At 37.0% G+C, this 24,185-nt stretch overlaps 5 protein-coding genes across 12 annotated transcripts; 3 read left to right on the top strand and 2 right to left on the bottom strand.

The window, feature by feature from the left end:
* Positions 1–32: 32 nt before the first annotated feature.
* On the bottom strand, positions 33–5,100 carry LOC103850987. Its single transcript, XM_009127804.3, has 8 exons — positions 1,715–5,100; positions 1,588–1,633; positions 1,413–1,505; positions 1,208–1,327; positions 872–970; positions 613–672; positions 434–528; positions 33–301 (listed from the first exon to the last, which is right to left on the bottom strand). The coding sequence occupies exons 1-8, from the start codon at positions 2,530–2,532 to the stop codon at positions 166–168; spliced, it is 1,467 nt and encodes a 488-aa protein (XP_009126052.1). The 5' UTR covers positions 2,533–5,100; the 3' UTR covers positions 33–165.
* A 245-nt stretch (positions 5,101–5,345) lies between these two features.
* Positions 5,346–7,905, top strand: LOC103850986 (UDP-glucose 6-dehydrogenase 3). 3 transcript variants are annotated; one of them, XM_018656903.2, is made up of 3 exons: positions 5,410–5,568; positions 5,679–5,747; positions 6,210–7,905. In XM_018656903.2, exon 3 carries the CDS (start codon positions 6,231–6,233, stop codon positions 7,671–7,673), a length of 1,443 nt encoding a protein of 480 aa, XP_018512419.2. In that variant the 5' UTR covers positions 5,410–5,568; positions 5,679–5,747; positions 6,210–6,230; the 3' UTR covers positions 7,674–7,905. The 3 variants fall into 3 exon arrangements, with proteins under 3 accessions (XP_009126050.2, XP_009126051.2, XP_018512419.2); XM_009127802.3 differs by lacking the exon at positions 5,679–5,747 and having other exon boundaries at positions 5,346–5,568; XM_009127803.3 differs by lacking the exon at positions 5,679–5,747 and having other exon boundaries at positions 5,399–5,568; positions 6,200–7,905.
* A 1,236-nt stretch (positions 7,906–9,141) lies between these two features.
* Positions 9,142–13,104, top strand: LOC103850984 (probable galacturonosyltransferase 14). Of its 4 annotated transcripts, none has more exons than XM_009127801.3 (6): positions 9,142–9,741; positions 10,392–10,447; positions 10,523–10,678; positions 10,765–11,355; positions 11,871–12,173; positions 12,246–13,088. In XM_009127801.3, exons 1-6 carry the CDS (start codon positions 9,546–9,548, stop codon positions 12,525–12,527), a joined length of 1,584 nt encoding a protein of 527 aa, XP_009126049.1. In that variant the 5' UTR covers positions 9,142–9,545; the 3' UTR covers positions 12,528–13,088. The 4 variants fall into 4 exon arrangements, with proteins under 4 accessions (XP_009126049.1, XP_009126048.1, XP_033140084.1 ...); XM_009127800.3 differs by having other exon boundaries at positions 9,145–9,765; XM_033284193.1 differs by lacking the exon at positions 9,142–9,741 and adding an exon at positions 9,788–10,073 and having other exon boundaries at positions 12,246–13,104.
* Positions 13,105–16,309: 3,205 nt separating this feature from the next.
* LOC103850983 (chaperone protein ClpB3, chloroplastic) lies at positions 16,310–20,691 on the top strand. 2 transcript variants are annotated; one of them, XM_033285778.1, is made up of 9 exons: positions 16,310–16,553; positions 16,585–16,833; positions 16,905–17,123; positions 17,192–17,429; positions 17,499–17,694; positions 17,762–17,816; positions 17,891–18,041; positions 18,119–18,427; positions 18,947–20,691. In XM_033285778.1, the coding sequence occupies exons 2-9, from the start codon at positions 16,618–16,620 to the stop codon at positions 20,452–20,454; spliced, it is 2,892 nt and encodes a 963-aa protein (XP_033141669.1). In that variant the 5' UTR covers positions 16,310–16,553; positions 16,585–16,617; the 3' UTR covers positions 20,455–20,691. The 2 variants fall into 2 exon arrangements, with proteins under 2 accessions (XP_033141669.1, XP_009126047.1); XM_009127799.3 differs by having other exon boundaries at positions 16,364–16,833.
* A 1,086-nt stretch (positions 20,692–21,777) lies between these two features.
* LOC103850981 lies at positions 21,778–23,988 on the bottom strand. 2 transcript variants are annotated; one of them, XM_009127797.3, is made up of 3 exons: positions 23,785–23,988; positions 23,471–23,517; positions 21,778–23,383 (listed from the first exon to the last, which is right to left on the bottom strand). In XM_009127797.3, exon 3 carries the CDS (start codon positions 23,374–23,376, stop codon positions 22,111–22,113), a length of 1,266 nt encoding a protein of 421 aa, XP_009126045.1. In that variant the 5' UTR covers positions 23,377–23,383; positions 23,471–23,517; positions 23,785–23,988; the 3' UTR covers positions 21,778–22,110. The 2 variants fall into 2 exon arrangements, with proteins under 2 accessions (XP_009126045.1, XP_033141670.1); XM_033285779.1 differs by having other exon boundaries at positions 21,778–23,517.
* Between the last annotated feature and the right edge of the window lie 197 nt (positions 23,989–24,185).

Genomic DNA, 24,185 nt, shown 5'->3' with positions numbered 1-24,185 from the left:
AGTTACACTGATGTATTACACTGTAATTAATGTAGCTAGTAAGGATTGGTGAATGTTTATATAAGCGTACACAAAAGAATATTTTTGGAGACTTTATTTTTAAAAACATACATATTGTGACAGTTCTAAAGAAAGAACCAAAACCAACGCAAGTGTAACCAAAAACTAGAGAAATTGATAATTGAAATCGCTCAGGTAAGAGCCAGTTTCACTGCAAGAAGATGAACTGCAGCATCTGATCTTCTTGTGTTGCGGTATGTGAAACTTGGGATCTCTTGGCGCAGTTGGATGTTTGTTCGACCTGTTTAATGGTAAAATAAGGAAAACATCAATAAGCAAAACTCTGTGTCAGCTTATTGCAGACAAGAACTATCTCTTTCTGTGATGTATATATGCAAGAAGGGAATTTGAAGAGAACAGAAGTCTCTTTTACCTTCTTGGAATGAATGGTCGATCAAAGTATGGCATTGGTTGCGCCTTTGGGACCAATTCTTTCCTCAGCCTTCTTATCTCTTCTTCCTCCGCCAGCTGAAAAAAAGAAAAAGGATTATCGAAATCAACTCAAGCAAGACACTCCTCTTATATTGGATACGGCCCCCAATAAAATTTTACCTTCTGTTCTCTCTCTCTTTCCATTTTGTATTGCTCGATGAAACTCATCTTCACTGCAACCTAGAACAGCATATTCACACTTTAACATGGAGAAGTTTATTGAAATGATGCAAACAACTCAAGGATGATAAGCAAATATGCCGACAATGGAATGGCATTATCAACATTTACGGTATCTTGAAAAAGTGAGGGAACAACTCTCTATGGTGTTGACTTCAAACTTTACAAAATGTAGATTTAATCAATGCATTAGGTTTACCTGCTGATCAAATTCTGCGCGTTCTACTGCCCGAACATCTGAGTGGAGCGTCAAGTCAACTGGTATTGTAATATCTTTCACATGAGGCTTAACCAGACACTGCAACAGCAAACAACAACATTAGAATGCTGCTTCATCAAGATATCACCTGCTTTCACTTCGCACTTAAGCTCGCCTATCTCTTCATCAAGACATTGTACAATCATATTCAACTACACAATTTTAAATTTGAATTCTCTGGGAGGTAAGATCCATAAAAAGACAGTTATAGTTTGGCCTCTAAAACACTGCAAAATACCATGTTACTGGTTCTCACTAGAGCTTGCAAGATCTTACCTCAGGTTCATCAGTTGTCCATGGAAGACCTTGAGCAATGGGGATTCTCATCTTTTCTTCCACCATTGTTATCTCTTGGAGCTTCTTGGCAAACTCTTCCTCTTTCACCTTACCTCTTTGCTGCAGATAAACAAAACAGTCAAAGACTCAGTTTCTACCATAAATCCAGAAACTTGCAATATTTATAAATCTAAGAAGCTCATACCTCAGTTCTAAGTTTGAAAGGCTTCAATGAAGTAACCTTAACCTGCTTCTTCTTCGATTTTCTGCTTCCCATTGTAGTCGACGAGTCCAAGCTCTGCCACACACAAAAACATCAAATGTATGTCAATTCTCACAATCCCTAAGCGTTATTAGCATATACTATCCAAGACACATACATTTCTTCTGCTTCTCCTCCCAGCATTTGACATCCCACTCAAAACACTGAAACATCACTCAGATCAAACAAGTCAGAACGTGGCAATATTATAAAACTAACAGAGACTAAGCCACCAACGAGCTAACCTCTTGTGGCTACTGTCCCAGGACGACGAGACCGAGGCCTTGGGGTCTAACCCAAGATTCTTAGCCGTCAAGACCAATTCATTTGGACAAAACGCAGAACTCCATGTGTTGTGTGTCTCTTTCTCTCCCTCCCACAACTTAGATTGCTCTCTCACATCCCCAACGGTTTGCTCCTCTTCGTCCTTTTTGGTACTGAAGCAAGTGAGTTTCTCAAATGCTTCAACAAGATTCATCACTTTACCAGATTCAGGCACGCTCCTCCTCGACTCCTCCACCACTTTACCCCTCGTCCTCTTCAAAGCGCCTATCACCTCCGGCTCCAAGGACTCTCCTCCACCTTCTCCCTCTTCAAGATCACATCCTTCCTCCTTCTCCTTCTCCTCGGACTCGCTTCGTTTCTTGAGAAACTCCTCCTGAGAAGCACGCAGCGTCTCGTACGCGACGCAAACGCACTTCATGTTCCCTCTCTTCCTCTCTCCGCATCTACAATCGATCTCACGAACAGTACTAGTCTCCGCGGCTGGCGACGACGGATCCTTCTTCCCTTTCCTCGAGTTCTTCTTCGCCACCACCACGAACCTCCTCTCCCTGATCCGATTCCGCGGCGAGAAAACCGCCTGGCTAGGCTTCGGATTCGGATTCGGACTCTGATTCTTCTTCGGCGCCGATCTCTTCACGATCGGCGATGATGATGACGATTTCGCGAGGGGGGACTTAGCGTGAGAGAGGTTAGGGTTGGCGTTCTCCAGATGAGACGACTTGCTCCGATCCTTAACCGGAGTCCCCGGTTTAACATTCTTCGAAATTAACGATTCCATGGGAGATGATAAGTACAGATCTGGAATCGAATAAGAGCGATTCGTTATTGAGTTTTGTGTTGGTAATGGAGTTGTGTAGAAGATAGATAGATAGATAGATCGGGGGAAAATAATGTGACCGTTGCGGCGCTCTTTTGGACGCTCTTGATAACGGCTAGTCTTCTTCTCTTGTTGCTGTTTTTTAAAATAAGTTTATAGAAATAAATTATTTATTTCTATAATCTATAATCTTGTCCGTTGAATAATAATGATGAGTTTTAATGCCACGTCATTTCAAATTTTCCAGCAAATAGTTTTACTCCATGTAATATTAGCCGTCGGATCAAACTTTTGGTCAGATGCATTGGTGTAAATGCCAGTGGATGTAGCAGAAGAAAAATAATTATTAGATGATGCATACAGTTGGTGTAAGGTTAAAATCATGTGTGTTTGCGGTTTAATGGTCCGGTTTTGGGAGTGGCTGCAGTCTATCATATGGTAAGCCAAGGTGCGTGGAGCAAAGAGTAGACTGGTGTAAGAAGTTTTTTTTTTGTAACAACCATCGTGTGACATCACTGTTTGTCTAGTCTAGGCTTGGGCTTCGATCTAAGTGATTTACATGGTGAAACATAACAGATGATTGATTTTTGATTCGCTCCTGATACTAATCGGAAAATATTTCAAATTTGAGTCATGCAATGTGGTACGTTTTTGGATTAGTCTGTACTATTAAGTGTATTTTTTTCCGAGACTGACTGGATCAGTCGATAAGACTTATCAAAAAAAAAACTAACCATTGTGTGGGAATGTTTCACTTCGTTGGATCACAGCTAGAGGTGTTGCGCCTAAAGAGCATGCATATAATGATTTTATTTTTGTCTAATATTTTTACTAAGTTCTGTAAATATACACCAACGAAAATTTGGTTTAATGAATATAAGTATTTTCTTCATTGAATATAAGTTCAATAGGTTAATTTTTTTTATTTTTGTTAGAAAAAGAATACGGAACAAAAATTTAAAATAGCTTGAGATTCACCTTAGATTAATGTACGGACTTTTGCATATAATTCTTTATGGTCATTCAAAAATATATATGTATACACCGGAAAATATTGACAAAAAATATATATACGCTCGAAAAATAATCATATATATTATATGAAAAAAAATATACATACGCTCGAAAAACAATGTGAAAAATATATTGATCTTTATTATGTAAATTATCATAAATAAATTTTTGATTTAAATAATATGAAATATTTTTTTTATGTATATATGCTTTAACTTTGTTTTAACGATACGACAATATTATACGAAACAAAAATATATATCAATTGTAAAATATGTATGGTCGAATAAAAAAATATTGTAAAATATGTGAAGAATAAAGATGACACGTAATTAAGTAGTATATTACCGTATTTAACAACTATATTTTAACTGGAGTATATATTGCTGAAAGTGAAAAGTGACCCTATAACCGCATTCGAATTCAAAGATAAACTATATAGTAATATAATATATAAATTATGATTTTGGGGGTATATAGTCATCCAGTTTAAGTAACATGGCAAACCAAATCGAGTTGTATTCGAATCATCTTTTTGGGTGGTCAACGTATACAAACCATGTTATATATTCGCATTTTTCCAAAAGATTTGGTTTCAGTATTGATTAATTTAAAATTATATATTTTCAACCACACTCTTCTTGTTTATTTTATTTATAAAACTATTCATTTATAGCTTGAGATGCACTTCAGAAAGTGTGACTGAGTTTTTAAGCAAAGTGCAATTAGTCTTCTATTTCAAGTTTGTCCTGCAGACTCCACCGCACAATCTCTTAACTACTGTTACAAATTGGTTTTAATAATAATAGATTAAGATGTACATTATTGAAACTAAACACCAACCTTTGGGAAGTATATTCTAGACTGAAAACTGGGCAGTGACGCACATTAAAGTATTGAAAACCAATGATGTATTATGGAATTTTAAGTTACTCAAAATATGTTTTCATAACACTTCATTAACATTTCTTTTACTAACAACATATTAACAAACTTCGTTATATAGTTTTTGTCTTCATCTTCATATTTCTCAAATTAAAATAACAACATTAGTTTGTAATATATACATATATACACGATGTAATAGTGTAATACTATAAAAAAAAGGTGTAATACTATTACTTTGAAAGAAATATATTAATTGGCCAAAGAAAAAAATATAGAAAATATAAGGGGATCATTAAATGTAAGTGTAAACTGAGAGCAATATACATATACTACTATTTTCTCTAAAAATAACAATATGCATATACCACTTTTTTTGAATAAATCTTTACACCAAATTTGATGTATATATCTGATTTTACAAATATATCGGGTCGTGTTTCAAAAGTAAAACATCAAAGTAATAGGAAGTTATTCAGCATTCTATATATATTGTGGAGATTAGGCAAGCAGTCATACATTTTTCAATTTGTTTCCATAATTTCTGAATATAAAATATACTTTGGATTAAGTATTTGCATTTATGTTGGTCCAAACACTAAATTTATAGGAAAAAAGGTTAGGCAGAACGATAAATGATTTATTTTGTTTCTTACATATATCAAATATCTATCTCTAAAATAGGTAACCAAATCCAGCAATAAGAAAAAAAAAGTAGATGCATATTTATTTAACTAACTGAACACATAACACGACAATTGTTTTGTTGACTTATACGACACAGTCTATTGAAGCTGGTCCAAATTCAATCCTTCGAGGTATGGTAAAAACTAAAATGTTTTAACGTGAGTTAATTAAAACCTGCCAAACATTGTGAGGCCCATCGTTTTTCGCATTTAATGTTTTTTCTTTAACTGAAAGTTTAATAATTAAACCGGAGTTTAGCTTTGACGGTTTCAAGGGGGTGATCGCATCACCTATATAAACTCCGCTACACACCCGCTCTTCTTCCTCCATCGTCATCTGATTTAGCTTTCCCCCACCAATCTCAGCTCCATCTTCTTCGTTAGTGTGTAGACACCAGAGGCTTGCACAAAGGTATGAATCAATTGTATCTTCTCCCTCTCTGTTTTCGAGATCCAATCTCGTTTCGATTTTGATCTAATTAGCTGCTTTTTTCACATCTATTTGGTTTTGAATCTTCTTAGTTTCTGTTGAGTGTTGAGAATTTTGTGCATTCACGTTCGATCCGTGTCGGTGATCCGCAGAAAATTCACGTAATTTCATTTCTCATTTCTCATTTTACGTTTTTTTTTCACCATGTACTTTTGCATGTATCAGATCTGATATTTTGATTTGAATTTGTATTTTTTTTCCATTGAATTTAGCTTTGAAGCTGCTCATTGTTAATCATTATCACGAATATGGGTTGATATGAATTGGTGGTAGCTGCACATAATATTCTGTTAATGTTTAGTGTTTTACGTAAATGCATTCTATGGACATCTTCTAATTCTTACCGAACCTGATCTGATTTAAAAAAAAAACAAAAAAATAACTGTCAAAGTTTAGTTCTTTATTTATGTTTTCTTTTGCTCCAGTGTTCTTTTTAGTTGTTATAATCGAATATTTAAGAACTTGTGTGCTGTTCATACTGAACTTCATCTCTTAATATTGGTGATTTATTTATGGCATTGATTACTTATGGATCTAACCTTTTTTCTTTGAGGTAAATTCAGATTTTACAAGCAAAAAAAAAAATGGTGAAGATATGCTGCATTGGAGCTGGATACGTCGGTGGTCCAACCATGGCCGTCATTGCACTAAAATGCCCATCCGTTGAAGTAGCTGTCGTCGACATCTCCGTCCCAAGAATCACCGCCTGGAACAGCGACCAGCTCCCCATCTACGAGCCCGGTCTCGACGACGTCGTCAAACAGTGCCGCGGAAAAAACCTCTTCTTCAGCACCGACGTTGAGAAACACGTCAGAGAGGCCGACATTGTCTTCGTCTCCGTCAACACCCCCACCAAGACCCGCGGCCTTGGAGCAGGCAAGGCCGCGGACTTGACTTACTGGGAGAGCGCGGCGCGCATGATCGCTGACGTCTCGGTTTCCGACAAGATCGTGGTCGAGAAATCGACCGTCCCTGTCAAAACTGCTGAGGCCATCGAGAAGATCCTCACCCACAACAGCAAAGGGATCAAGTTCCAGATCCTCTCCAACCCCGAGTTCCTCGCCGAAGGAACCGCCATCGAGGACCTTTTCAAACCGGACCGTGTGCTCATCGGCGGCCGCGAAACCCCAGAAGGGTTCGCGGCCGTGAAAGCCTTGAAAGACATTTATTCCCAGTGGGTACCCGAGGAGAGGATCCTCACCACTAATCTCTGGTCCGCAGAGCTTTCGAAGCTCGCGGCTAACGCCTTCTTAGCTCAGAGGATCTCTTCGGTGAACGCTATGTCAGCTCTCTGCGAAGCAACAGGCGCAAACGTCACTGAGGTGTCCTACGCCGTGGGTAAAGACTCAAGAATCGGTCCTAAGTTCTTGAACTCGAGCGTAGGCTTCGGCGGGTCATGTTTCCAGAAGGACATTCTCAACTTAGTCTACATCTGTGAATGCAACGGCTTACCAGAAGTGGCCGAGTACTGGAAACAAGTCATCAAGATCAACGACTACCAGAAAACAAGATTCGTCAACCGCATCGTCTCCTCGATGTTCAACACCGTCTCCAACAAAAAGATCGCGGTTCTCGGTTTCGCCTTCAAGAAAGACACTGGAGACACTAGAGAGACACCCGCCATCGATGTCTGCAAAGGCCTTATAGGTGACAAGGCTCGTATCAGCATCTACGACCCGCAGGTCACCGAGGAGCAGATCCAGAGAGACTTGACCATGAACAAATTCGACTGGGACCACCCGCTTCACCTCCAGCCAATGAGCCCCACTACTGTGAAGCAAGTCTCGGTGGCTTGGGACGCGTACGCCGCGACCAAGGACGCTCACGGTATCTGTATCTTGACGGAGTGGGATGAGTTCAAGAAGCTGGATTACGAGAAGATCTTTGAGAATATGCAGAAGCCGGCGTTTGTTTTTGACGGGAGGAACGTGGTGGATGCTGAGAAGCTGAGGAAGATTGGGTTTATTGTTTACTCTATTGGTAAGCCGTTGGACCAGTGGCTCAAGGACATGCCTGCTCTTGCCTAAACGGTTAAACCAAACAAACCTCTTCCTTTAGCTTTTTAATTTCATGTTTTTTTCTCGAATTATCATATACTTTTGTTCCTTTTTACTCTGCTTTGATCAATAATTGTCGCTTTTATGAAAGTCCAACAGAGATGTTTAGCTTTGGTTTTTGTTGGTAATTATGTATCTTTGGGTTATCATATATTGTAAGCTCTTTTCAAGTATTATTTTCTTAATATAAAAGTTTTCTCTAGTTGTTTGACCAAAAAAAATAAATAAAGTTTTCTCCAGTTTGATTCTTTTGTATAAGAGTAGTCCCAAGTTTGTAGTAGACGGAGTGAAACTTGCTGGTGAAGCAATGGATGCTGTGCATGAAAGGCCTAGCGGTTTCCTGAGACACAAGAAAGTGAGAAAAGCTGCTGAGTTTGAGTTTGGGTTTGTGAGTAGTGATCAAAATCTTGAGGAAGAATGGGTTAGTAGATGTGAAACATCGAACGAACCAGCTAGTTTTTTGGGAGACAAGGATAAATTCGATCAGCAGAAACGAAGAAGAGCTGGTGAATCTGAATCTAGGGTTTTGATGAATGAGCTGATACTTGTGGAACAAGATATTAGTAGTGATGAAGAATCAGCGAGTTTCTTGGGACTCAAGTGTGAACTTGAATCTGGGGACACTGAGTTTGTTACTGAATGTGATAAGAGGAATGTTGAGCATCTACTGATTACTCGTAAACAGAGCAATGATGAGGGTTTGGGGCTTCTCAGTGCTGTTCCTTTTACTGTTGGGGTCAAGTTTTACTGAAACTCTGTTTTCTCGAGTAGAATTTGAATATGGTAGTCAAATTTTAAGACTTTTTTGCTCTGTTCTTTTAGATTAGAAAAGTCATAATTGAATGTGTCGGTTGGTCTATGCCTATGGTATTCAACAACAAAACTTTTGAACATATAATAAATGAAATTAAATAAACTACTTTTTTGGTAACATGCTAAACGAAAACGACAGAGAATTGTACGAGTTCTTGTAATAAATTTGAGAAAATCCCTACCAGCTAGAACAACTTCAAAATCATCTCAAGTTAAAAAAAAAAAAACAAAAACTTCAAAATCATTAGTGTAATGATCCACCCAGTTTTCATGTGGACGATGCCAATTTACTCTTGCTGGTGGCCTTAATCTAACGATTATGAATAAATATTAGCATCTAACTAAGAGGTTAGGAAGATGGAGTAAATTAATGTCTAATTATCCTGAATGAAATTTATAATGTTTTATATCAACTAAATTGTCAATTTTAATTGATTACGATTAGTTTATAGTACTATATCAAATCATTAAAGAGGAGGAAGGACAGATGATGAGAAAGCAAAACTATTGGCTTAGCCATGAAAATAGGTAGGAGGAGACAATTGCTTAATTATAGCTCTCTATAAAACAATCCCTAAACTCAAGCTCAAGTCACCCAATTAACTCCCATTATATAATTTTAAATCTTCAATTAATTATCATTTTTCTTTTTGTTTTCGGGGATATTCTTTTTCTTTTTATTTGGGATCCACCGGCAAAACTCACTGAGCTCTCAATTATTCATTTCTTCTTCCTCATCCTCAGCTCTTTGATTTGGAATCTTGATCTCTGTCAAGGTCTGCTCAAGACGTGATTTTGCGGCAAACCCATTTGAATTCCCGTATCCAATTTCGGTTTAAAGCAATCTCCAGAGGAGGAGGTGGCGGGAATCTCAAATTCGGATCTGGTGGTCGGAAAACACCAATGCGGCGGTCTACGAGAAGACCACAAAGAATAAAGGACAAGGAGCCAAACAGAGACGGGTTTGGAGGATAGTTCGAGAACCTGATCGGCGGATCTGATGTTGGGATTGGGGGTTTACAAAAAAGGATGCAGCTTCACGTATCGCCTAGCATGAGAAGCATCACGATATCGAGCAGCAGCAATGAGTTCACTACTTCTGACTTGATGAAGATCAAACTCGCAGCTCGCCACATCTCTTACCGCACTCTCTTCCACACCATCTTGATCCTCGCCTTCTTGTTGCCTTTTGTTTTCATCTTAACCGCTCTTGTTACCCTCGAAGGTGCCAACAAGTGCTCCTCCATTGGTAAACAAAAAAAAGAAAAAACAAAAAACAAACCTCTTTTGTTCCTTCCTTTGTCTTCACTGAATCTTTAGTTTCTGATTGTGTTGTGTTCTTTGTCTTTACTGGTTTTTTTTATCTGGATTAGATTAATTTAGGATTATATTTGAACAAAAAAAAAAGATTAATTTAGGATTATATTTTTAGTTTCGTGCAATGATTGTGATATTCTTTATCAGCTGGACTTTGGCAGGTTGACAAAAAAGTTAGCATCTTTTTGGTGTTCAGTGTCTCTAGCATGTGGCATTTGAGCATGGGACTTTTAGTGTTCAGTTGAGCATTTTTGGATTTTTCTTGTTAGGTCCCCCACTAATGATCTTTTACATGTTAGTGGTTAGATATAATGCCACTATCTATTTTCTCACATTAATTTTGTAGGATCTTTTATTTGTATGGAGTTGAATCTACAGATTCATCCCTCCTTACTAGGTTTAGACATTCATATGTTATGGTTTAGGATGTTCATTTCATTGCCTGAGTTTCTCCATTCTAGATTGGTGTTTTTTTTTTTTGCAATGATATGATGATTTCGTTTTATGTACTTGTGATGCTCTTGTTTAAGTTTCTCTTTTATTTTTTCTTACTTTCAGATTGTTTAGGGAGGCGGTTAGGTCCACGTCTTCTTGGTAGAGTAGATGATTCAGAGGTGAGTTGTTTGCTAATTTTTCACTACTTTTCATGTCCTTAAATAATATTTCCTTTGTGTGTTCTCTTACTGCAGAGACTAGCTAGAGACTTCTATACAATCCTAAACGAAGCAAGCACTCAAGAGATTCCACATGGTTTAAAACTTCCAGATTCATTTCGCCATCTTGTTTCCGATATAAAGAACAACCACTACGATGCAAAAACCTTTGCTCTTGTCTTACGAGCCATGGTACGTATGTTCTTTCACTAAAGTTATCCATCTAAACTAAGAACGTTATCTTAATGTGATTTGTTTATCTCTTGTCTTAAAATCAGATGGAGAAGTTCGAACAAGACATCAGAGAATCCAAATTCGCCGAACTCACGAACAAGCACTTCGCAGCGAGCTCCATCCCCAAAGGCATCCACTGTCTCTCTCTAAAACTCACAGACGAATACTCCTCCAACGCTCACGCTCGCCGTCAGCTCCCATCGCCAGAGCTTCTCCCTCTTCTCTTAAACAACTCTTACCACCATTTCATTCTCTCCACAGACAATATACTCGCTGCATCCGTCGTGGTCTCGTCCGCCGTGCAGTCATCTTCGAACCCGGAGAAAATCGTCTTTCACATCATCACAGACAAGAAAACGTACGCGGGTATGCATTCTTGGTTTGCTCTCAATAGTGTTGCGCCTGCTATTGTGGAAGTTAAAGGTGTTCATCAGTTTGACTGGCTGACAAAAGAGAATGTTCCGGTTCTGGAAGCTGCTGAGAGCCATAATGGTGTCAGGAACTATTACCATGGGAATCATGTCGCTGGGGCGAACCTTACTGAGACAACTCCGAGGAGATTTGCTTCGAAGTTGCAGTCTAGAAGTCCAAAATATATATCTTTGCTCAATCATCTTAGGATATATATACCGGAGGTAATCTTATACCTCCCCATTGTTCAACTTTCACCTGTGCTATATAGTGGTGGCCATTTGGTCGGTTCGGTTTTTGGGTTATTCGGGTTGGGTTGTTCGGATCGGTTTGGGTCTGGTTTCTATTTTTATATAAAACCAGAAATGGAACCGAATGAGAAATAGTTCAGGGTTGGTTCGGGTCTAAAGCCAAAAAAACACAAAAACCCGAGTTAAACCCGAAAAAACAAAAAAAAATCGGGGTTTTTTCATATCTTTTATTTAAAAATGATAATTTAATATATAAAATAAAATAAATATTTTTATTATATTTTGAATATTTGAGCATCCGTTTGGTTTTCGGTTTCGGTTTTTCGGGTTTAGGAAAATAAGAACCATTCAGGATTTTGTAAATTTGGATCGGGTTCGGTTCCGGTTTGGTTTTCGAGTTTCGGATAATATGCCCAGGACTAGTGCTATATGCTAATCTTCTCTTAAAATCATATGCTAATGTCCTCTCTCTTATCTTTTTGTTATAGCTTTTCCCAAACTTGGACAAGGTGGTCTTCTTAGACGATGATATAGTTGTACAGAGAGACTTGGCTCCACTTTGGGACCTTGACCTTGGTGGTAAGGTCAATGGAGCAGTAGAAACCTGCCGGGGTGAAGATGAGTGGGTGATGTCAAAGCGTCTAAGGAACTACTTCAACTTCTCTCACCCGCTCATTGCAAAGCATTTAAACCCTGAAGAATGCGCTTGGGCGTATGGTATGAATGTCTTCGATCTAAAAGCTTGGAGGAAGACAAATATCAGAGAAACGTATCACTCTTGGCTTAGAGAGGTAAACTATTAAAGAAGCCTACACTCTTTATATTATTACCTCACTCTCATACTCTGTTTGGTTTTTGTGCAGAATCTAAGGTTGAATCTGGCAATGTGGAAGCTTGGAACCTTGCCTCCTGCTCTAATCGCGTTTAAGGGTCATGTTCACGTAATAGACTCGTCATGGCATATGCTAGGATTAGGATATCAGAACAAGACCAACGTAGAGACTGTGAGGAAAGCTGCGGTGATACACTACAATGGGCAATCGAAGCCGTGGCTGGAGATTGGCTTTGAGCATCTCCGGCCGTTCTGGACAAAATATGTTAACTACTCCAATGATTTCATCAGGAACTGTCACATATTGGAGTAGCAAACAACGACACTTTCAGATATATATTAAAGGTACTGCGGGTGTAGAAGACAGAGGGAAGATATTAGGAAGTAGAAATGGAGATAAAAAAACACAAGCACTGCAGGTTTTTACTCACTTTAAAGATTCAGAAGTATTAGTTTGCCCATATACATAAGAAACTTGTTGCAGCTAAAAGGGAAGCTGCTGCATGCTACATAAGAAAAAGAGAGAGAAAGAGAAGAGAGAGATAAAGATTCATTCTTTCTGTAAAATAGAAGGTAGCCTTTTTGAAATTGTTTGGGTTTCAATTGGAGAATCCAGTTCTTGAATCTTTTTATAAGAATATAAAAGATTGGATTTGTTTTTGGTTATTAAGGTGTCATGACCAGAAAGAACAGTTGTTGATAACTGAAGAACATTTATACACTTGTTGTATTTGCTCTACATTTCTTTTTATTTATCATTTGGGTTCGTATGGGTTCATAGATTTTCTCTTTAGAGATGTATCTTCTTTCTTAGCTAGCTTCATAGTGATGTGAAGCTATGATTTGCAATGTAATCTGTGGAGGTTATACAAGATAAATTTAGAAATGTATCTTCTTTCTTTAACTCCTGTAGTTTTTTTGACAAGATTGGCTTTTTGATAGCTTGAGGTTTGGTTTCAAATGTAGTTCTTATTCGTATCACACAGTGGAATCATTAGATAACATTTCAAACTTGCAGACAAGAGTGAGTTATGAAGAAATCTATATTATAATAGTAGAATTTTGTTCTATTCTTAGGCTAGTCACCTCAGCACATGGGTAGTTGTCCTAGTGGATTGTTTTAAGAAGCCGGTGGCTACAGTTATTTTTCAACATTGTTTTATTTTAATTGTTTTTTTTTTAATTTTGTAAACATGAATGTGGCAGCATTTAATTGGTAAATTGACTTGTACTTAGTATATAAAAGATAATATTCAGATGTAAATTATAATTTTAAAATAAAATAATATTATTATTTATGTGCATGGTGCAACAAATCTCATAATAATAATGTATAAAAAAACATTCTAACAACTTTGATCAAAACAAATATTTTGATAAATCAAACAAGTAATAAAAGGAGGATATAAGCCCTAGATAGAGTGTCCACGTAGGCGAAAATAATCGGCCAATGAGAAACTATATTTTTGCCATGTCACCTCCTCTATTTGTTTTTACAAAATGATCCTTTAACTTTTTACTTAAACAATTATAACCAAAAATATTTTTTAGTGAAATATATTATTTATATAATTATATTATTTATTTACATAATAGTTTGTAAAGAAATATTTAGTGTAATAATATCATAATTTTATAAAATACTAAAATAAATTGGGTTAGTTTCCAAGTTTCACAAATAAAAAGTATTATTTGTAAACTTAGAAAAGAATATATCAAGAATATTATTTTTCAGGAGAGAAAATAAAAAAATACATCGGAGACAAATTCATCTCTATTATGAAATTTCTCTATTTTAGAGAAAAAAATAGAGAAATACATTGGAGATGGTCTAAGGCATGGCCGACGTAAATGATCGACGTTGAGATTTCAGCTTTTCTGATTCTTACATTTTAATGTTTCAATATAATTTGAATATTCTCTTTGCTTTATAATATAATGGTTAAAAAGTATTTTTTGTTTCACTATATAAATTATTTTTTATATATCAATGTAACTTTATACTTATTGGATATTGTGTGGCTAATTAAATTATGTAAATTATTGTGTAATTGATTAAATTTATATACTGATATTGCTCAATTACACTAAAAGTCTAAATTTACAACATACACAGTTTTATTTACATCTTTAAACCTATTATCTAATTAAAATGATTCTAAAAAAAGTGCCAGCATGAAGAGTTCAAAAATATACGATAAAATATAATACATAACCTTAAAAATGCATTATCACTGATCACTAAAAAATCATGTTAATAGTAATAGAAATGAAATGACAACACATATTAAAACCATAGAACGACATGCAACAATGTGTTATTAAATATACAAACTACAAATTAAATATGCTCAACGCAAACACACATAAAAATGAGACATCATATTTGGATATATTTAAATAAATAATTTTAAATATATTATATTCTTGCTAATTTTAAAATTACTTAAAAAGAAACTAAATTATAAAAAATTAATATACAAATAAAATTAAAGCAATATTTTGTAACGTCAAAATAATAAATGAATTAAAATATATTATGTTAATAAAATAGATTTTAGATTTTAAAGACTTCTAATTCATGTAATATTACAAAATTCTAAAATTTGTTTATTACAATTAATATTTTACCATTAGACATATTAAAATAATATTCTAGATTGATATTCAATTGTCAGTTTTCAACTATTACACGTAAAAAAATATTTTACTATTTCTTTTCGTGAATTTATTCGAGATGAGTTTCCGATCTTTTAAACTAAGATAATTTATGTTCTATACATAATTATATTTTTTTTACATAACTCTAAAATCTCGGACTTGATTCTTCATATTTTATTAGTTAATTGTGTTACATATAATAGAAATACTTACTTCAAACTAAAAATATATTAAAAATCCAATTTAAAAATTAGTTATATATAATTTAATATACAAAATTCACATACAAATAAAAATGATAAATGTAACAAATTTAAATATATTATCCGCGCGTAGCGCGGAGAAAGAATCTAGTAGAAGTAAAAACAAAACAAAACAAAAGCAAAATAAAAGCAAACCTAAAGAAAAAAAAGTATTTTAGAAGAAAAATTGTGGATTTGAAGGCTATGAAAGATTCAGTTATTAATTGATTATCAAAATTAGATTATGATAGTGATTTATTATCTAGAAACTTCCTAATTTTAGATTAGGAAAAAATGAAACCTCCTAATTTTTTGATTATCAACAAAAAATCATTATTATACATTTTCAAGAAGATAAGCAACTATTGAATTTTACTTTTTCTCAAGTAATGTCTTACAGTTTGTAATATATTTGGTTTATGCGACAAATTGTATTCAGAGGTCTTAAGTCTTAGGTCTTAACACTGCTTTTATTTTCATTAGAGTGACTGCATAAATCATTGCATTAATGTCTTCTTATTTATGATAATACACATATTAGGAAAACTTATAATTGACATTTGAATATTAAACTTTGTCTCCACACCAAGATTATAGGCCTTTCAAACTTATGATAATGGAAAAGGAAGTTTTCATCAACTCATATATTATATTTAACTATGGTTTCTCAAATTAGTTTATTATATAAATATCTCTATACGTTGAAAAATAAGTTAGCATATATGGATCGATTACAACCAATTACGTGAACATAATAAAATTAGCTTAATTGTACTATTTCGAGTACAATTGGAAGGAGTTTAAAGGGGCAAAATGTATATGAGTTGTAACTTTTTTTTGAAAAAAATGTGTTGCAACTAAGATTTATAGCTGTAATGTATTATGTTTTACAATATGTCTTCCAATTAGTTCAAATAATCATATCTTTAAGTAAACAAAAAATTACAAATAAATGTACAGTTATATAACGCGCTCCATGAGCTACTTATCCGTGAGTAAAACTAAAAGTGTATGTTGCACAAAAAAAAAAAAACTAAAAGTGTCTTTTCTATTGGAAAGTACAAACCACGCTCTATAACTGCAAGTGCTTTACATTGTTTAGTTTCTCCCTACAGTGTTACTGGGCCGACATCTTAAGCCAACCTTTTTTTTCTTTTTAGCCCAACTTTATATTATGTCTACATGGAAAAATCATATGTTCCCGTGAGGAAACACGTGTCAGAAGAAGATCTACGTGCGTAGTTGAGCACCTCATCCCGCGGGTTCACGAAGCCTCCGGCGTCGTTTAGCACCTTCCACCCTTCTTATCATCACCTTCCTTCGCCTTCTCCTACTTCTCGCTAAACCACGCGAAGACGGAAGAAAAAATAACAAAAAGCGTTAACCTTTGCTGAATTCTCAAGTAAACACCTCGCCGTTTCGGCGAATTCGTACTAAACCGCCTGTCGTCTCACATCCTCCTATCTGAACAGTTTGCCGTTTTTAAAATTCTCCGACCAAATGGCGACGACTGCTACGTCGGCGTTTAGTGGCGTGATCGGCGTAGGATCGGAGTCCCGAAAGGTTTCTACTTTCTCTCATCTCCAACCATCTGTAGCTTTTCCGGCGAAGCCCAGTTCCTTCAAATCGCTGAAACTAAAGCACAGCGCGAGGCTCACGCGGAGGCTCGAGCATCGGCCCTTCGTCGTCCGATGCGAAGCTTCTTCCAACGGAAGGGTAAAAGTTTCAAACTTTGAGTTTTAATTCTACTGTGAAGGTGAACACTCTGTTTGTTTGGTTGTTTACAGCTGACACAGCAAGAGTTCACAGAGATGGCGTGGCAATCGATAGTTTCTTCACCAGACGTGGCTAAAGAGAATAAGCAACAGATTGTGGAGACAGAGCATTTAATGAAAGCTCTCTTGGAGCAGAAGAACGGTTTAGCGAGGAGGATCTTCTCTAAGATCGGTGTGGATAACACTAAGGTTCTAGAAGCAACAGAGAAGTTCATTCAACGCCAACCAAAGGTAACAAACAATGAATGTCTCTTTAAATGTTTTTGGAGGCTAGTGTGAATTTAGTTAGCGACTTCCAGGTGTATGGAGAATCTGCTGGTTCGATGTTGGGACGTGACCTTGAAGGTCTGTTTGAGAGAGCTAGAAAGTATAAGAAAGACTTGGGAGACTCTTACGTCTCAGTGGAGCATTTGGTTCTTGCTTTTGCTCAGGACAAGCGGTTTGGTAAACAGTTGTTTAAGGATTTTCAGATATCTGAGAAGAGTTTGAAAACTGCTATTGAGTCCATTAGAGGGAAACAATCAGTCATTGACCAAGGTTGGTGGTAATCTCACTAGCAATGTGTTTTAATGGGGTAAGAGACTTTAATGTTTTATGTTGACACAGATCCGGAAGGGAAGTATGAGGCGTTGGAGAAGTATGGTAAAGACTTGACAGCAATGGCGAGAGAAGGAAAGCTTGATCCTGTGATTGGAAGAGATGATGAGATCCGTAGATGCATTCAGATTCTGTCCAGGAGGACAAAGAACAACCCTGTGTTGATTGGTGAACCTGGTGTTGGTAAAACCGCAATTTCAGAAGGGTAAACACTAAGTTATCAAATACTTAAGCTTATGTCTATGTAATGCTGATTCAAATTTTTGAAACAGACTTGCTCAGAGGATTGTGCAAGGAGATGTACCTCAAGCTTTGATGAATAGAAAGGTATTCAAATTCAACAATAAAAACCAAACTTTTTTTCTTACAGGTGTCTCAATAGTCCTTTGGTTTCTTTTCAGTTGATATCTCTAGACATGGGTGCACTTATAGCTGGAGCAAAGTATAGAGGAGAGTTCGAAGATAGACTAAAGGCTGTTCTCAAGGAAGTCACAGACTCGGAAGGCCAAATCATTTTGTTCATCGATGAGATCCACACAGTTGTTGGTGCAGGTATGCAAAGCAATTTTACTTTTTTTTTTTCTTGCAATGGTTTTGAAGTAAGTTTGTTTTGTTTTTCATTCTTTTAGGTGCAACTAATGGGGCAATGGATGCTGGTAATCTACTAAAGCCAATGCTTGGTCGAGGCGAGCTAAGATGTATAGGTGCAACAACGCTTGATGAGTACAGGAAGTACATAGAGAAAGATCCAGCCTTGGAACGTAGGTTTCAACAGGTTTATGTAGATCAGCCCACCGTTGAAGACACTATTTCAATTCTCCGTGGTTTGCGGGAAAGGTATGAGCTTCATCATGGAGTTCGCATCTCGGACAGTGCTCTAGTGGAAGCTGCTATCCTCTCTGACCGTTATATCAGTGGCCGGTTTCTACCTGACAAAGGTTGGTACTTTGTTGCTACAATCTTATCTAGCCATGGGCATTTTTTGTTCCTCGAGGTTTAGGATCTGTTTGAGTATTTAGAAAGTTTGGTTCGGTTTTGGTTTGGTTAACAAAGTTAGGAACCGGTTAGTATTCGTAGTTCAGTTCTGGTTGTTTGGTTAACTAGGGTTAAATGTCAGAAAATTCAAAATTTTCGAATTATATATCAGATTTTTTTGGGTTTTCGGATAAAATTTTGGATGAAAAATACTCTAGTAATTCAATTTTTTTGGTATTTTGGTTTCTAAATAATATTTTTAATTTTTTTTCCGCAAATAATATTTTTAAATTATCTGATTAATTTAAAACTAAATATAGTTAATATCTAGAGATATAGGATCCGCTTGGGCAACTGATAGGATCTAAACCCAAACCAAACCTCTTTTTTAGATTCTGGATAAATGTCCCCATGCCTAATCTTATCATATGTCTTCATTAACAGACAGTGTTACTAACTGATTTGGTTAACTGTTTTTCCAGCAATTGACTTGGTCGATGAAGCAGCAGCCAAACTAAAAATGGAAATCACCTCAAAACCCACAGCTCTCGACGAGCTCGACCGTGCAGTGATAAAGCTCGAAATGGAGAGGCTGTCACTAACCAACGACACAGACAAAGCTTCCAGAGAAAGGCTGAGCCGTATCGAAACCGAGCTATTATCACTAAAAGAGAAGCAAGCCGAGTTAACACAACAGTGGGAGCACGAGAGGTCCGTCATGTCCCGTCTCCAGTCCATCAAAGAAGAGATCGACAGAGTAAACCTCGAGATCCAGCAGGCTGAGCGCGAGTACGATCTAAACCGCGCGGCAGAGCTCAAATACGGAAGCTTGAACTCGCTCCAGCGTCAGCTAAACGAAGCTGAGAAGGAGCTTGACGAGTACTTAAGCTCGGGCAAGTCGATGTTTAGAGAAGAGGTGTTGGGAAGCGACATAGCTGAGATTGTGAGTAAATGGACTGGCATACCTGTCTCGAAGCTCCAACAGTCAGAGAGAGATAAACTCTTACATTTGGAAGAAGAGTTGCATAAGCGTGTAGTGGGTCAGAACCCTGCAGTGACTGCAGTAGCTGAAGCGATCCAACGGTCGAGAGCCGGGCTATCTGATCCTGGCCGTCCGATAGCTTCCTTCATGTTCATGGGACCGACCGGTGTCGGTAAAACCGAGCTGGCTAAGGCCCTCGCGTCTTACCTCTTCAACACGGAGGAAGCTTTGGTGAGAATCGACATGAGCGAGTACATGGAGAAACACGCTGTTTCCAGACTCATCGGAGCTCCTCCTGGATACGTCGGGTACGAGGAAGGAGGGCAGTTAACTGAGACGGTTAGGAGAAGGCCTTACTCGGTGATCCTCTTCGACGAGATTGAGAAGGCTCACGGAGACGTGTTCAATGTGTTTCTCCAGATCCTGGACGATGGGAGGGTCACCGACTCTCAGGGACGTACGGTGAGTTTCACCAATACGGTGATTATCATGACATCGAACGTCGGCTCGCAGTTTATCCTGAACAACACTGATGATGATGCGAAGGAGCTCGCGTACGAGACGATTAAACAGAGAGTGATGGATGCTGCTAGATCGATTTTTCGTCCCGAGTTTATGAACAGGGTTGATGAGTATATAGTCTTCCAGCCTCTCGACCGCGACCAGATCAACAGCATTGTCCGGTTACAGCTTGCTCGTGTGCAGAAGAGGATTGCGGACAGGAAGATGAAGATAGAGGTCACAGATGCGGCGGTGGATCTTCTTGGGAGCCTTGGGTATGATCCTAACTATGGAGCTAGACCTGTGAAGCGTGTGATACAGCAGAACATTGAGAACGAGCTGGCTAAAGGTATCTTGAGAGGAGATTTCAAGGAAGAAGATGGCATTTTGATTGATACGGAGGTCACTGCGTTCTCCAATGGTCAGTTACCTCAGCAGAAGCTCATTTTCAAGAAGATCGAGTCGGAAACAGCTGATGCTGGAAAAGAAGAAGCTTTCTCAAAATAGATACCTTTTGAAGCTCAACAAGTTTCTTACTTTTTAGTACAGAACTTTTAGTGAGTCACTTGTGACAGAACACAATGTTAAAACAGTTTTTTTTATGTCAATGTGAGTTATATAAGTGCTGATGTCTCAAAATCCTGTATATGAATGAATCTCTAGAGATGCGGTACACTTGGCAGAATTACACAAATTGTCAAATTTACAGATGTTTTCACACATCAATGTTACATTGATTCGAATTTGTTAGTAGTTTTTGAGAGGAAATTCCATTTTCACTTCCACCAAACAAAGAATGTCTCCTTTTCAATACGTTTTCTTTAGCAATGCCATTGTCTGCACACAAAAAAAAAAAAAAGTTTTACGGCTGTTGTCAGGTGAAAGAAGCTTGTCTTGTTGTAAGAGTAGGACTCAAATTTTGAACTGAACCTAAATACCGAACCAAAATTTTGGTTAGGAGTTTGGTTTTCGTAAAGAAAAAAACTATAACCAAACTATACCAAAAGTCCAACTGAACTAACCGAAATTAAATGGAATTAATTAACCGAATTTATCCGAAAGTTTTGAAAAAATTAAATCAAAAATATTTTGTCAGGTGAAAGAAGCTTGTCTTGTTGTATACCAGTAAGAATAGGGCTGGGATTTGAACCGAACTAAACCGGATATTTTGGTTAGGAATTCGGTTTTCGGAAAGAAAAAAATTATAACCGAACCTTACCAAAAATACAAACCGAACTAATCAAATTTTAAAATGAACTAACCGAATTTAAGCAAAACTTTTAACAAAATTAAATAAAAAATTTGGTGGTATTTTCAAAAACCGAAATAACTAAATACTGAACCAAACTTTATTTCGGATTAATTCGGTAAGATTTATATGTTGAAGTTGAACTGAACTAACCGAAAACCGAACTACCCCTAGGCCTAAGTAAGAGAGTAGTAGGTTTTGTAGAATACCTTGTTTCTTCTCTATGAGATTGCTATCCTCGCTTGGAACAGCGTCCTCAGAATCAGACAAAGGCGCCAAAGTACATATACCAACCAAACGACCATTAAGGCAAAAAGAATACTCAATGCAATCTTCATAAGCTTCCAAACGAACGCAAGCACTATGAGCTATATCTTAGCTTGGAGCATACTCCACACTCTAGCTTTACAATACGGACAAACCTCAGACGGATGAAACGGAACACCCTTGCTGATAATAACTTTCCTCACTCTAGACGTCGGAAACGCCTTGAGAATCCCGCGGAACAAACCCGTCATCGCCTTCTTCTCCCTGATCAAGATGCTCACACGGATCGCTCACATAAAGCACATCGGCTCTACACTGCGGAGGCAATAGGCTTGCTACTGCACATCAGAACCAAGACAGTTAACCAATAGGAATGTGACATGTTTGCTATAGAATCTGGATGGTCAATGGTTTTAAAGAAAGGCATGGCGTGGGGCTCGGTTTTGTATTATCTTTTTCAGTACCTAGTTACAGAATATTTATACATAACCCTTTTTCTAACTTTTATCATGTATGCAATCAAAAGATTTGTGAAAACTCTTTATAACACTCATAAATTGTATATAACATTATGTGAGTAATTACAATCTTATACATATATACCAATGTTTACATACATACATAAAGAAAAACAGATTATATAGTAGTTAGTGAATGGTCTGAGAATAATCACTTTTGAGTGTTATGCTGTTGGATAAGAGTTTTTCTTTTTCTTGGAGAGATATGACAGACTCAAAAGCACCCACTAAAGCCTTGACTTTACTCTTGCGAGTCTCCACAAGCTTGATAGCTGTTTTCTTGATCACCTTGTTGAACAACAACACTCTTGAGTCTCCCTTCTTCTGTGTCTCTTGGTGTTTTAGGACAACTTTGAACGATCTAGCTTTATGTTCTTGTTCCTTGTCGTTGCTTAAGTTGGTTCCTTTGGTCTTTAACCTTCTTGGACCACCAGATTTTGTGTTTGTGTCAACTCCAGTAATGATTTTTCCTCTCTTGAACTTGAGTTTTCTTGGAGTGTTGTCTTGTGATCCAACATCACTATACTTTCCTCTTTTGAATCTCAGCTTCATTGACTTGCTATTTACAGAGAGGGCTTTGCTTTTTCCTTGCCTTGGTGTGTTCTCATCTTCCTCTTGTTCTTCCTCTTCTTGAGAAGATTCATCATCAGTTTCAGTCACAATACACTCACCTTCCTCTTGGCTCTTTGGATAATCAATTGGCGAATCCACGACACACCTTTGGTTCTGATCATCAGATTCAACAGTCTCATTCCCTGTTCCCATCTTGATAACATAGAGAGTTTTCTCCTCTGCCAAGTCTTCACACGTCTCATCCGCTAGACAAACATTACTCTCCTTCTTTAAAGACATTGTAGCTCTTAAAGGCACAACTGATTTCTTTGGTTCTTCAGCTTTAGTTCCACCATTAGTCTTCTTTCTATTCACGGTACTGCGACGAAGAGCCATGGCTGCTGTTATTGCAACAGACTTCAGCTTCAGAGCAGTGACGCGCTTGTTATGTTCAACCCTCTCTAACTCTCTTCTCCTTGACACAACAACCGTTTTGAAAGTGTGTGAAACCGTCTTCTTTCTCTTACCAGAGCCAAGAGAAGGATTCAACACCGATTTGGTCAATGCCTTCTTCTTCTTCTTTAAAGGTGAATTATCAAAGCTTAGGGTTCCAGAAAAGCTTCTGTTAACTCTTTTGAGAGGTGAAACTTTACTAGGCTTGTCTTTAGGCTCATGTTGTTGTGTTCCGTACTTGCAGACGTCATGACAAGAACCAGTAGATTTGAGATAGTTAGGGAGAATCTTCTCTTCAGTGTATAAGAAACTCAGTTTTCTAGTAGAAATCCTTCTCCATGATCTGTTTACATATGGTGAATCAGGCAGATGTACGGTCTCTTCAGCCATTAGTAATCTAGAGAGTTCAAGGATCATACAGATGTATAAGCAGACACAAAGGAAGAGGAGAATGTTTGATTCAGGAAAGTAAAAGAACTCTAACCTTTTGATGTTGTTAACTACACATCTATGCTAGAGACGATCCTCGACCTGATTAAGAGATTTAATCTTAATTAGGTGAGAACATTGCTAATGTGATTGTGATTACGAATATTTTGAACATTAACCAAACCTATTTTAGATTCAATCAAAAATAATCAAGAGCCTTATACCCACCACCATCATCATCAATTCATCATCATCATATATACAAATAAAAATATTTTCTTTATTTACCAGTGCAAGAGACATTGAAAGACATAATAAGCGTTTCAGGATAAAGCATTCCACACGTAAAGCTAGAAGAAAAACTCTAACCTGTTTGGTTTCTGCAGAGAGCTTTGAGGAAGTAAAAGAAGCCATTCATTATTTCTCTGAGGTTTCTGTTTCATACCACCAAGGCAAGAATGAGAAGAAACCAGTTTCTTTCCTATTCGCCCGCATTTTTAGCAGATTTCTTGGGAAAGGGGTTATCCGTTTTTTTTTGCTTTTTGAGTAAATCCTTTTTGTTAAAACTTTCGGATGAGAGAAAATAACAAAAAAAATCATTTGAAAACACGCGGGTAAATTCATATATAGGTGTTATGGTGTGACCACTTATTTAATGGGCCTGATTCAAAATGACAAAACCATATGTAAATCAATCATTATTCTGAACAATGCTAGCAAATTATTGTAACGTTCATGGATAACTGCCAGGAATAATGATAATCGGGCCA

Source organism: Brassica rapa, chromosome A02 (genome assembly GCF_000309985.2).
Source record: "Brassica rapa cultivar Chiifu-401-42 chromosome A02, CAAS_Brap_v3.01, whole genome shotgun sequence".
In the NCBI taxonomy this organism is placed as follows: domain Eukaryota; kingdom Viridiplantae; phylum Streptophyta; class Magnoliopsida; order Brassicales; family Brassicaceae; genus Brassica; species Brassica rapa.
Note: the sequence above shows the minus strand (reverse complement) of the source record. Positions and strands in the feature narration are given on the sequence as shown.